The 12,278-nt window shown below is 43.2% G+C and overlaps 2 protein-coding genes across 2 annotated transcripts; both read right to left on the minus strand.

Annotated features, from left to right (window-relative positions):
* Nucleotides 1-2,717: 2,717 nt before the first annotated feature.
* LOC108672224 (clumping factor A-like) lies at nucleotides 2,718-5,219 on the minus strand. The gene is made up of 2 exons (XM_018159860.1): nucleotides 5,166-5,219; nucleotides 2,718-4,017 (listed from the first exon to the last, which is right to left on the minus strand). The coding sequence occupies exon 2, from the start codon at nucleotides 4,013-4,015 to the stop codon at nucleotides 2,990-2,992; it is 1,026 nt and encodes a 341-aa protein (XP_018015349.1). The 5' UTR covers nucleotides 4,016-4,017; nucleotides 5,166-5,219; the 3' UTR covers nucleotides 2,718-2,989.
* Nucleotides 5,220-10,269: 5,050 nt separating this feature from the next.
* On the minus strand, nucleotides 10,270-11,783 carry LOC108672225. Its single transcript, XM_018159861.2, has 2 exons — nucleotides 11,726-11,783; nucleotides 10,270-11,370 (listed from the first exon to the last, which is right to left on the minus strand). Exon 2 carries the CDS (start codon nucleotides 11,366-11,368, stop codon nucleotides 10,679-10,681), a length of 690 nt encoding a protein of 229 aa, XP_018015350.1. The 5' UTR covers nucleotides 11,369-11,370; nucleotides 11,726-11,783; the 3' UTR covers nucleotides 10,270-10,678.
* Nucleotides 11,784-12,278: the final 495 nt, after the last annotated feature.

The following is a 12,278-nucleotide window of genomic DNA, read 5'->3' on the forward strand; positions in this document are numbered from 1 at the left end:
GACACATTTCATCATTGACACATTTCATCATTGACACATTTCATCATTGACACATTTCATCATTGACACATTTCATCATTGACACATTCCATCATTGACACATTTCATCATTGACACATTTCATCATTGACACATTTCATCATTGACACATTTCATCATTGACGCATTCCATCATTGACACATTCCATCATTGACACATTTCATCATTGACACATTAACTGAATAAACAATGTTAGTTGAATTTCCAGTTAAGAGAGCAATTTCACTTGGACTGGCCTGCGGTCGGGGAGTCTTCAGTAAAGGCGGATGACATCACTGGCCCAACCATGAGCAACGCTGATGTACGAGAACCACACAGCCGTGCAAAGCTTGGCTTTAACATGAGTTTCCATTAACAATATATCATACTTCAACAAATTGAGCGCTTTATTTTTTCTAATTAGTTAACGTGCGATATGGGCTAGCCATTAATACTAGTAAATAACTTCCCGTCCTCGCCCACAACACTGGATGTTATACTGGCTTTCGTCCCGAGGATGAAGAAGCCTATGGTTGCACTAGTATAAGGTTGACCCATGGTTGAACTATATAAGGTTGACCCATGGTTGCACTAGTATAAGGTTGACCCATGGTTGCACTAGTATAAGGTTAACCCATGAGAGGATCACTGTTGTGTAGTTTGTTGTTCGCCTGTGGATGTAGTTTGTTGTTCGCCCGTGACGTCACTGATCTCAGTGACGTCACAAGCATTAACCAATCACCGAAATGCGATCAAACCAGTCAATCAATCCGTCATGGGGGTGACGGGATTGTTTACGTTTCTCGATCTCAGAGACGTAACAAGAAAGCTGAACTGAAAGACGGAAATCCTCGTGGGTCAACCTTATATAGTTCAACCATGGGTCAACCTTATATAGTTCAACCATGGGTCAACCTTATATAGTTCAACCATGGGTCAACCTTATACTAGTTCAACCATTGGTTAACCTTATACTAGTTCAACCATGGGTCAACCTTATATAGTTCAACCATGGGTCAACCTTATATAGTTCAACCATGGGTCAATATCCTGAAAAACTGACTAATCACACCCGTCTCTTGCCTAGTTGCCACTACCAGCATAGGCAACTACAACCTCGATGTGCTGCGCCTCATGTGACGCCCTACTGGAGGTGCAGGGGTCGGGGGTCCGCCATCGGAGGCAAGAACGCCGCGCAAAATTACGCCGAGTTTTCTGCCTTGAACTATTAGGTTTTACTTGCTTTTATACTACTGGCCTATTAGCCAGTACCTATTGGGTTTACAGTCTTGTATACTATACTAGTTTTACTTGCTTTTATACTACTGGCCTATTAGCCAGTACATATTGGGTTTACAGTCTTGTATACTATACTAGTTTTACTGTCTTGTATACTACTGGCCTATTAGCCAGTACCTATTGGGTTTACAGTCTTGTATACTATACTAGTTTTACTTGCTTGTATACTACTGGCCTATTAGCCAGTACCTATTGGGTTTACAGTCTTGTANGAGTTGCAAGTTCGAGACCTCAAAATGCTGTGAATGTTCTGCGATGTTAAGAATCGGCGACACAAAGAAACGCTGAAACCGCTATTGTTATAATATATTGAACTGATGAAAGTCAAGAGTTTAGTAATACTTACGAGCTACGATAAAAAATCTACAACGTAAGTTAATCAGTGAATTATTTTGAATATCGAAATCATGCGTTGCTGTCAGGGCTCCGTTAAAAGACAAAATTATCTCCGTAGTGTTATTGTTGTTGACGCTCTTCCGGAGCCATTCTCATTCTGTGCCCCCGGAATTGTTTTACCTTCGGATGGGTTTTCCGTCAATCATTTATTTCAATTTTCATCTGATTGAGTGCGGCTTTATCCATCAGTAGGTTGCAGGGTCTTTTTTCCTGACAAATTCCGATATTTAGTTTTTTCCAATTGCATCTATCGAGAAATTTCTGATGGCTTGACTACCTCATTATATTTCAAAATATACGGAAAATGAAAATTTAATTTTTGCACCGAAACGTACAAATTTACTAGAATATTAGAATTTTAGGCCTTTTTATCCGCGGACCTGGCCGTTTTTAGGCCATCTGCTCGGGCTGGTGTGTTGTGCCGCACTCAATAATAATAATAATAATAATAATAATAATAGCGGTTTCAGCGTTTATTAGGCCATACGCCTGTCGCCGATTCTTAACGTCGCAGAACATTCACAGCATTTTGAGGTCTCGAACTCGCAACTCACTGCTACAATTCTGCTGTGCTTAACCGCCCGGCCTCCTCGCCGATTCTGAACAGAAACTGGCGCACAGAGCTGGGATCGAACCCGTGCCTCTCTGCGCCAATCTTGGTACTCTGAACTGTAACCACTGGGCCACCCTGCCATGCCAATGTATTAAAATATGAGCTTAGCTTGTTCAATAAAACTTTCATGTATGTTACGTTGAATTTCCAGTTTTTAGTACACATTATATTAGTGTTTTGGCAATGCTTATCACCCCTTAATAACGCACGCTTAATTCTCCGCTAATAATAACAATAATTTCAAAACTGAAAATAAAAATATCTTGTTGGTTTCTAACGATCAAAAATTCAAAAGATGTTACATTTGCATACGAGTCCAATTGACGCAGTGCTAACACTATTCAAGAGTATCATTTGCATTATTTGGATGGAAGGAAATCAAAACTTGCAACTGTGTCATTAGTTTATTGCATGCTTTTTAAACCTTTGAGCTTTGAACAATCTTTGAACAAATAATTTTGACAAAAAAATTCGAATTTTTTGCATTCAAAATATATTCTAAATGTAAGAAGCTCGCCCTAGACTGAATTCAATGAAATCACCTGTCAGTGTAACCATATTCGTCCTGACGTAGTCTCATCCAAAATTGTTATGACCAACTGTCCTGCAAGATCAGTTGGCCCCAGTCTGATCAGATCTGGCCTGAGCAATCGTTCCTGTCTTTAGTATTGCCATTGTAAGATCCTCCTATTAGGTGGGTTCCTTGCAGTCCTCTTGCGCCTCTCATTTGTGCCGGTCTGAGTACCAGCGTCTGATTTCGGTTGATTATCAGGGTCTGATTTCGGTTGATTGTCAGCGTCTGATTTCGGTTCTTCTGTTGCTGGTTCCTGACCAGGTTCGGCCTGGTCATCAGTCCCGGTCTGACTAGATCCTGTTACGCTATCCGTGTCTCTGTATCTCCTCGAACTCGTCCAAGCACCATGCTGACTATTTTGGTATCCCTGAGATCCACGACTAGGTTGACTAGGCGTTGGCACACAGTTTGGATCACGTTTAGGTGTAGTTTTCTGGAAAATCCTCCTATTGGGCGTGCAACTATCCATCCTCTTATGTCGCTCAATTGCACCGGTCTCATTAGGTGTGAGCTGGCTGGCTACTGCAGCAGAACTGTTGCTCGTGTTGTTGCCTGCACCAACTTGACTTGTCTGACTATCTTTTGCCTGACCAGGCGCCTTAGCCTCACTAGCTTTTGCTTGACCAGACGCCTTAGCCTCACTAGCTTTTGCTTGTCCAGACGCCTTAGCCTCATGATCTTTTGCTTGACCAGACGCCTTAGCCCCATGACCTTTTGCTTGACCAGACGCCTTAGCCCCATGATCTTTGGCTTGACCAGACGCCTTAGCCCCATGATCTTTGGCTTGACCAGACGCCTTAGCCCCATGATCTTTTGCTTGACCAGACGCCTTAGCCTGACCAGGTTTTAATTGACCAGGTTTGGTCGGCTCGCTGACCACGCCCCTTGTGTGCCTTGCGTCCGTCTGACCAGGTCCGTTGCCTTCGTCAGACTTACCAAGGCTTTCACCTTGATTGTGGTGGCTGACAAGGTGGGTTTGGTTACTGAAAGCCAAATCTTCGGGTTGGGGGTCGGGGGTGTCTGGTGGGGGAACGTGGGGCTTGGCGGCGGCGCTCCCCAGCAGCGCCAGCGTCACCAGGACCCCAAGGGCCGTCCTCAGCAGTTTGATCTTCATTTCTGATGAGAAACGTCAAGAAATTCAATGAAAACGAATTCGAAAAATTAGTTTACAAATTTATTTGCATTTATTGGTACAGAATAGAGTGGCGAGATTGCACTAGTAGTCCCAAGGTGGACTGCGGTAGAGGCCCTGAGAGGAGACAGGGGATGGAGTATCTTTAAGGAAAGAAGAATGAGATCAGTTTGATTTATAAAGTGAGACTGGAGCGAATGAACGATGAACGTTGGGCACGAAAGATGTAAATGTGGAACATGAAGGTGAGCAAATGGGCACGTAGATGTCGGGCAGTGGTGCGTAAGTGTGGTATGCATGAAGCATGGGTGCGCCATGGACCCGCTGGGCTAAAGGACGAATGGGCGGTGACAGTACGGGGTGCTATTGGAATAGAGTGAGATGAAAAAGAGTGGAAAAGAGAAATGAATAAGCGAGTGAAAGACTATGGGCTGAAAGTTTGGAAGCAAGAAATGGAGGGAAAGGACACTCTATGACTGTATCAGATGTAAGCGATGCCAAAATATGAATGTATGAATGATGTTAGTACATTGTTTCTGTTTTCTTCAGGATGTTGCATAGCGAAATGTTTTTTTATGTTGAAAATAATAAATATAATATAATAATATATATGAATATAATTTTTTAATGGGACTTTTTGTTAACATACGAGTGTGGCGTAAACTTTTACGTTTGTGACGCTTGTAAAAGAGCTTTCATGCAGCGTGTATGACTGATTTAAAGGTCGTGACCTCAGGTCAGCTTGCACCCAATTACAATTTCACGATACACAATTTTTAGATGAAGTTCCAAGTAATGTATGTAAAGTAATTAATTTATGCTGGGAAAATAATATGAACAAAACTTATTTCCCCCACCGAAGAGTTCTATTTATTATTATTTCATTACTATTTACCGAAATCTGTCATTATTATTAAATTTTAGTTGAAAATATATGCACATAGCCACTAAATTTGTCGTCAATCCGAGCTTTCTATTTATGTTTTGTTATATTCAGAATGCGTCATGAAACTTCACACTATTTAAGGCTTATTCAACAAAATACGGCTATTCCATCTTCTTGTTAGTTCATTATTCAGAATGCCAGGATGGAATTCAAGACCATGAGACAAGCAAAGCAGTCGGTACTTACGGCGTGCGTTGTGACGAAGAGCAAGAAGAAAGACGAGCGCACCCCAACGTCTGCGCCGCGACTGACTGCCGTGGCTGCGGTTGCCGGCTTTATATACTCGACCCCGCGCACGCACACGCGCTTCGTTCGCATCGCCGTCACGTACACGCGTGGCCGCACGTACACACCATAAAGCTCAAATTTTATACAGATGCACGCACACGATCCATAACGTGCGCAAGAGTTCTTCGTGCATGCATGCGTACGTGTACCGTCCTAGCGCAAGGTAGGTTACGTACAGTCCTGTAGGACACGTGCGCGCACGTAGGGCACATAAATTAATGTTCGACACGTACACGAACCAAGGCACGAGCACACACAATAGTAAGGTTGTAAACAGGGTTAAGGAGTAAGGAGAAGGGTTGCAAACAGGGTTAAGGAGCAAGGGGTGGTGAGCAGTGCGGACTAAGAGGTATCAACTGATTATGATAACTTAGAAACAAGGACTAAGTAGTACGAACTAAGTAGTAAGAGCCAGTAGTATTTAATGGGATTAAGTATCAGGGACTAGTAAGCATGTAGGATTAAGTAGCAGCTACTAAGCAGAGAATAGAATGAACTGAAAATGACTAAGCAGCAAGTGAAATTAAGTAGCAGGGACTAAGTAGTAAGTATTATTAGTTGTTGTCGGAAATATAGGTATTATATTGGGTAGCTAAAAGTGGTCATTAAGACTGAGCAGTAAGCAGCAAGCACTAAGCAGTAAGCACTAAGCACTAAGCAGTAAGCAGTAAGCAGTAAGCAGTAGGCACTAAGCAGTATAAGACTCTGGACTTGCCACACACTCAGCCAAGACTCTGGACTTGCCACACACTCAGCCAAGACTCGGGACTTGCCACACACTCAGCCAAGACTCGGGACTTGCCACACACTCAGCCAAGACTCGGGACATGCCACACACTCAGCCAAGACTCGGGACTTGCCACATACTCAGCCAAGACTCTAGACTTGCCATATACTCAGCCAAGACTCTGGACTTGCCACACACTCAAAGAAGACTCTGGACTTGCCATATACTCAGCCAAGACTCTGGACTTGCCACACACTCAGCCAAGACTCTGGACTTGCCACCCGTTCAGCCAAGGTTCTTAGCGCTTGCCACCGGTTCAGCCAAGGTTCAAATGACTAGCCACCCGTTCAGCCAAGGTTCTTATGACTTGCCACCGGTTCAGCAAGGTTCTTATGACTTGGCACCCGTTCAGCCAAGGTTCTTATGACTTGCCACCCGTTCAGCCAAGGTTCTTATGACTTGCCACCCGTTCAGCCAAGGTTCTTATGACTTGCCACCGGTTCAGCCAAGGTTCTAAATGGACTCCATGTCGCAGGTTCCAAACTTCTATGGATGGAATGACCTAAGATGAATGGAGAACTGATGGTGGTGGTGGTGATGCAACTACTTCCCGTGATGGTGGTGGTGGTGATGAGACTACTTCCCGTGGTGGTGGTGGTGGTGTTGGTGGTGGTGACGAGTGCTGCTGCAAGCTTTAGTGGTAATAAGTGTGTGTACAACTTTAGTCGCTCAACAGCAGTTTTATAATGACTCGGAATTCCTGAATTTTTGTCAAATATTTCTTTTGAATTTAATGATAATGATAGCGTTTAATGTGCTGCCGTAGTGATGAAGTGCTAATTAATACTTGCGATGAATATTCATGATATTGTGTTGCTTATTCATGATATTGTGTTGCGTTGATTATGAGTTATATGAATACTTNACACAGCGTACAGAGGGCAGTAGTGTCACCCCGCAGCCTGCGTGTTGTGGGAACACAGCGTACAGAGGGCAGTAGTGTCACCCCGCAGCCTGCGTGTTGTGGGAACACAGCGTACAGAGGGCAGTAGTGTCACCCCGCAGCCTGCGTGTTGTGGGAACACAGCGTACAGAGGGCAGTAGTGTCACCCCGCAGCCTGTGTGTTGTGGGAACACAGCGTACAGAGGCAGTAGTGTCACTCCGCAGCCTGTGTGTTGTGGGAACACAGCGTACAACCAATCACAGAAATGCGATCAAACCAGTCAACCAATCCGTCATGGCAATGACGGGTTTGTTTACGTTTCTCAATCTCAGCGACGTAACAAGACAGCTGAACTGAAAGTTGGTACTTCTCGTGGGTCAACCTTATATAGTTCAACGATGCGCGGAACTACTCGCGTGTGTCATCAATATCCTGAAAAATTGACTTATCACACTCGTCCCTTGCCTAGTTTCCACAACCAGTATGGACAATTACAACAACCTCGATGCACTGTGCCTCTCGTGAAATGTCCTACTGGAGGTGCAGGTGTGAAATGTCCTACTGGAGGTGTAGGTGTGACATGTCCTACTGGAGGTGTCATCGGAGGCCGGAACGCCGAGTTTTCTGCCTTCACCTATTAGGTTTTACTGGCTTGTATACTACTGGCCTATTAGCCAGTACCTATTGGGTTTACAGTCTTGTATACTATACTAGTACTCGTGTCACTAGCTAGTAAATGACGCTAGAGCAGCTGCCGGGTATCGTGACTCTCGACATCAGATATCTTTGCCTAAATGATTTCAGCCGTGGGTTACTTCCGCAAGTTTTAACAAACTTTAATTCTGGTCCAATATTAGTTAATTTAATAGCGGTCAATTATCGACAACCTATACGTAATCTGCAAACTACAAGAAATAATTTAAAATATGGCCAATTTTTAACGAGTTTTTATCGACCTCAAATCGATTTATTGCAACGCATGGCTATAATTAAGCATGATTTTGGCCACCGAATGTCTAGCCGTGAGTATTTTAGGAGAAAACGCGTACTGAATATTAAACGATCAAAATAAGTTCACAAAAAGGTATCCAATAGCTACAGAATGAACAATTTAACTTACAATGATTGCAGCTCTAACGTAATTGCGTGATGGCAAAGAGGTTAGACGGAGCAGAGTTGCACCTGGAGCTTCGTGCAAAGTTATAGTGAAAAATGGCATGTCTGTGAACTGAAGTTACAAAGAGTATCGCGAAGAAATTGCTGTTGCATTTAGTGTCAAATCTGTTGCGTATATTCATCCCATCTATTGTTTTAAATAATTTAATCTGTTAAATGAGAATATCGCGGGCCGGTACAACCGCGGGCTGCAGTACTCGTCCTACTGACTCAGTCCAAGGTCAACAAGTCAAAGGCTATTTAACAATTTATTGCAAACATTTCACACACTCTAGGGGCGTAGAAATCAATAGGGAAATAAAGCTATTCATCTCACTCATGACAAAGGCCACCAAGACAAAAAATTAAAAACATGTTCTTCACCAATTAAAAACATGTTTTCCGAACAGCAATCAACTTCCTAGTACACTATCTTAAAAAATTAATGTGATCTAAGCAATATTTTATATCAACACGCAGTTTGTGACACATATTTGTACCACATTGCAGAAATTTATTCATTTGAAAAAATTCAACTGGTGACATATTATCATATATGTCCACCACTCCACCTTAATAGTCATAGCGCTGACTAAAATTGAAAGCCTTATATGTGTCCAGTTGGATGAATGAGTTTCATGCAATAAAAACACAATTTAGAAAGACGACGTACGTACAGCTGGTGCTGGACGATGATACGTACAGCTGGTGCTGGACGCTACAGGACCGCACCTCAATGATACGTACAGCTGGTGCTGGACGCTACAGGATACCGCACCTCAATGATACGTACAGCTGGTGCTGGACGCTACAGGACCGCACCTCAATGATACGTACAGCTGGTGCTGGACGCTACAGGACCGCACCTCAATGATACGTACAGCTGGTGCTGGACGATATAGTGTAAAGGCTTCTAACTTCTACTAGCTATGCTAGGCACCCCCCACCGGCGCGTGTTGTATTGAAACTGATGTCATCTTTCTCATTTCTCATAATATTTTTAACTGATAAAAGTAACAAGATTGGTAATCTTTATGATAAAAAATTCTAAAGCGTAAGTTAATCATTGGATTATTGTGGATATCGAAAGCATGCGTCGCCGTCGAGGCACCGTTAAAAGACAAAAGTATCTTTTTGTGTTATTGTTGTTGATGTTTATATGTTTATTGAGGATGTGGGGTTGTCCCCCATGTCCCTCACGGCTCAAGTTATCACTAAGTATTTACTTTTTATTTATTTTATGGGAGTACTAGAAACTGATCCATGAGGTACTAAATAAGGTTTAATTCGTGCCTAACCACTCTGAAAATTTCAGTAGAACGTGGTAAAGGGAACAGTGAAAATTCCGTTATTGTTGTTGACGCTCTTCCGGATCCATTCTCATTCTGTGCCACCGGAATTATTTCACTTGCGGATGGTTTTTCCGTCAATTATTTTTCAATTATCAACTCCTTGAGTGCGACACGATCCATCAGTAGATTGCAGGGGTTTTTTCCGGACAAATTCAGCGATTTAGTTATTAGCGCATTTTCTCATTTATGGAAAAAATGCACTATTGTGCTCGCCATGTCCGTCTGTCTGTCTGCCCGTCCGTCCGTCCATCTGTCCGTACGTGACTTCACGTTTTCGTCGACGAGAAAATGCGCTCTCTTTCACTCACTGCAGTGAGTACTGAGTTATATATTTTTTAATTGCATCTGTCGAAAAATTTATAATGGCAGGACTATATCATAAAATTTTAAAAATTACGGAAAAAAATTAAATTTTTGCATCAGAACCTACAAATATACTAGTATATTTTTAGTTATAGGCTTTTATATCCGCGGACTTTGCCGTTTTTAGGCCATCTTGCAGCGCTGGTGGGTCGTGCCGAACTCAATGTGTTAAAATATGAGATTAGCTTGTTCAATGGCACTCTTATATATGTTACGATGATTTTCTAATTTTTAGTACACATTATATTAATGTTTATGTAATGCTTATCAGCCTTCTTTAACACACGGTTGACTCTCCGCTAACAATAACAATAATTTAACAACTGAAAAATAAAAATATCTTGTTGGCTTCCAACGATAAAAATTAAAAGATGTTACATTTATATGAGTCCAATTGATGAGTGCCACAACACCATTCAAAAGTCTCATCACTTGGGTGGAGGGAAATCAAAACTTTCAACTGTGTTATTAGTTTATTGCATGCTTGTAAGCCTATGAGCTGGACAGTGTCTTTGAACAAATAAGTTTGGCAAAAATAAACTTTTAATTTTCTGCATTTGAAATATATTCTTCGCTTAGACTAAATTCAAAATTCATATCTTCCCTGACGAAGTCTCATCCAAAATCGCTTTGACCAACTGTCCTGCAAGCTCAGATCTGGCCTGAGTACCAGAGCCTGTCTTTAGTATTTCCATTGTAAGTTCCTATTAGGTGGGTTCCATGCAGTCCGCTTGCGTCTCTCTTGTGCTGTTCTGAGCACCAGCGTCTGATTTCGGTTGATTATCAGCGTCTGATTTCGGTTCTTCTGTTGCTGGTTCCTGACCAGGTTCAACCTGGTCATCTGTCCCAGTCTGTCCAGATCCTGTTCCGCTAGCCCGAATTGCGGCGTTGAGTTGTGTCGTATGGTGACGAGTAGTACAATGGGTGTCTGCGAGGGGGCCCGGTAAACAACTGTCCCTTACTGGAGGATTCGAACTCCCACGGACGCCTACAGATAGGTTCTAGACCACATCTTACATCCCATTTAGGTGTAGTAGGATATTTCGCATTAGGCCCCGACCCATACTGTGGAATATTGCATCTGTTAACGACCACCTCGCAATGTGGCCCCCACTGCGATGGCTTCGTGTTGCGAGGAGCACCATTCCTCTTATGTCGCTCATTAGCGCCGGTCTCATTATGTGTGAGCTGGCTGGCTGCTGCAGCAGAACTGTTGCCTGTGTTGTTGTCTGCGCCAGCCTGTCTTGTCTGACTATCTTTTGCTTGACCAGACGCACCAGCCTGACCAGGTTTTAACTGACCAGGTTTGGTCGGGTCGCTGACCACGCCTCTTGTGTGCCTTGCGTCCATCTGACCAGGTCCGTTGCCTTCGTCAGCCTTACCAAGGCTTTCGCCTTGATCGTGGTGGTTGTCGAGGTGGGTTTGGTTACTGAAAGCCAAATCTTCGTGTTGGGGGTCGGGGGTGTCGGATGGGGGAACGTGGGGCTTGGCGGCGGCGCTCCCCAGCAGCGCCAGCGTCACCAGGACCCCAAGGGCCGCCCTCTGCAGTTGGGTTTTCATTTCTGACGAGAAACGTCAAGACATTTGATGAAAAATTATTCGAAAAATTCTAACAAATTTATTTGCATGATACAAAAAATGTTAACTGAATTTTCATGTAATTTATGTAAAGTAATTGATTTATGCTCGGAAAATAATAATAACAAAACTTATTTTCACCTAGGAAGAGTTCTATATATTATCAATTTCATACTATTTACTAAAAATCTGTCATTATTAATAACTTTGTAGCTGAAAATCTATGCATATAGCCACTAAATTTGTCGTCAATCCATGCTTTCCATTTGTGTTTTGTTATATTCAGAATGCCAGGATGGAATTCAAGTCCATGAGACAAGCAAAGCAGTCGGTACTTACGGCGCGTGTTGTGACGAAGAGCAAGAAGGAAGACGAGCGCACCTCAACGTCTGCGCCGCGACTGACTGCCGTGACTGCGGTTGCCGGCTTTATATACTCGACCCCGCGCACGCACACGCGCTTCGTTCGCATCACCGCCACGTACACGCGTGGCCGCACGTACACACCATAAAACTAAAATTCTTATACAGATGCACGCACACGATACATAACGTGCGCAAGAGTTCTTCGTGCATAATCAATGCACACATATGCATGCGTACATGTAGCGTCCTAGCGCAACGCAGATTACGTACATTCCTGTAGGACACGTGCGCGCGCGTAGGGCACATAAATGAAAGTTCGACACGTACACGAACCTACGCACGAGCACACACAATAGTAGGGTTGTAAACAGGGTTAACCCTTAAATGCACCGTGTATCAAAAATGATACAAACCGAATTTTCGCCTATAAATGCTAAGGTAATCAGGCTACTTGCCCGCGGCACATCTAGTATCAAGTACGATACATACGCAATGGAACGAGAACGAAACGAGATACATCGGTGTTG

This window comes from Hyalella azteca, unplaced genomic scaffold (assembly GCF_000764305.2).
Source record: "Hyalella azteca isolate HAZT.00-mixed unplaced genomic scaffold, Hazt_2.0.2 contig11235, whole genome shotgun sequence".
Taxonomy (NCBI): domain Eukaryota; kingdom Metazoa; phylum Arthropoda; class Malacostraca; order Amphipoda; family Hyalellidae; genus Hyalella; species Hyalella azteca.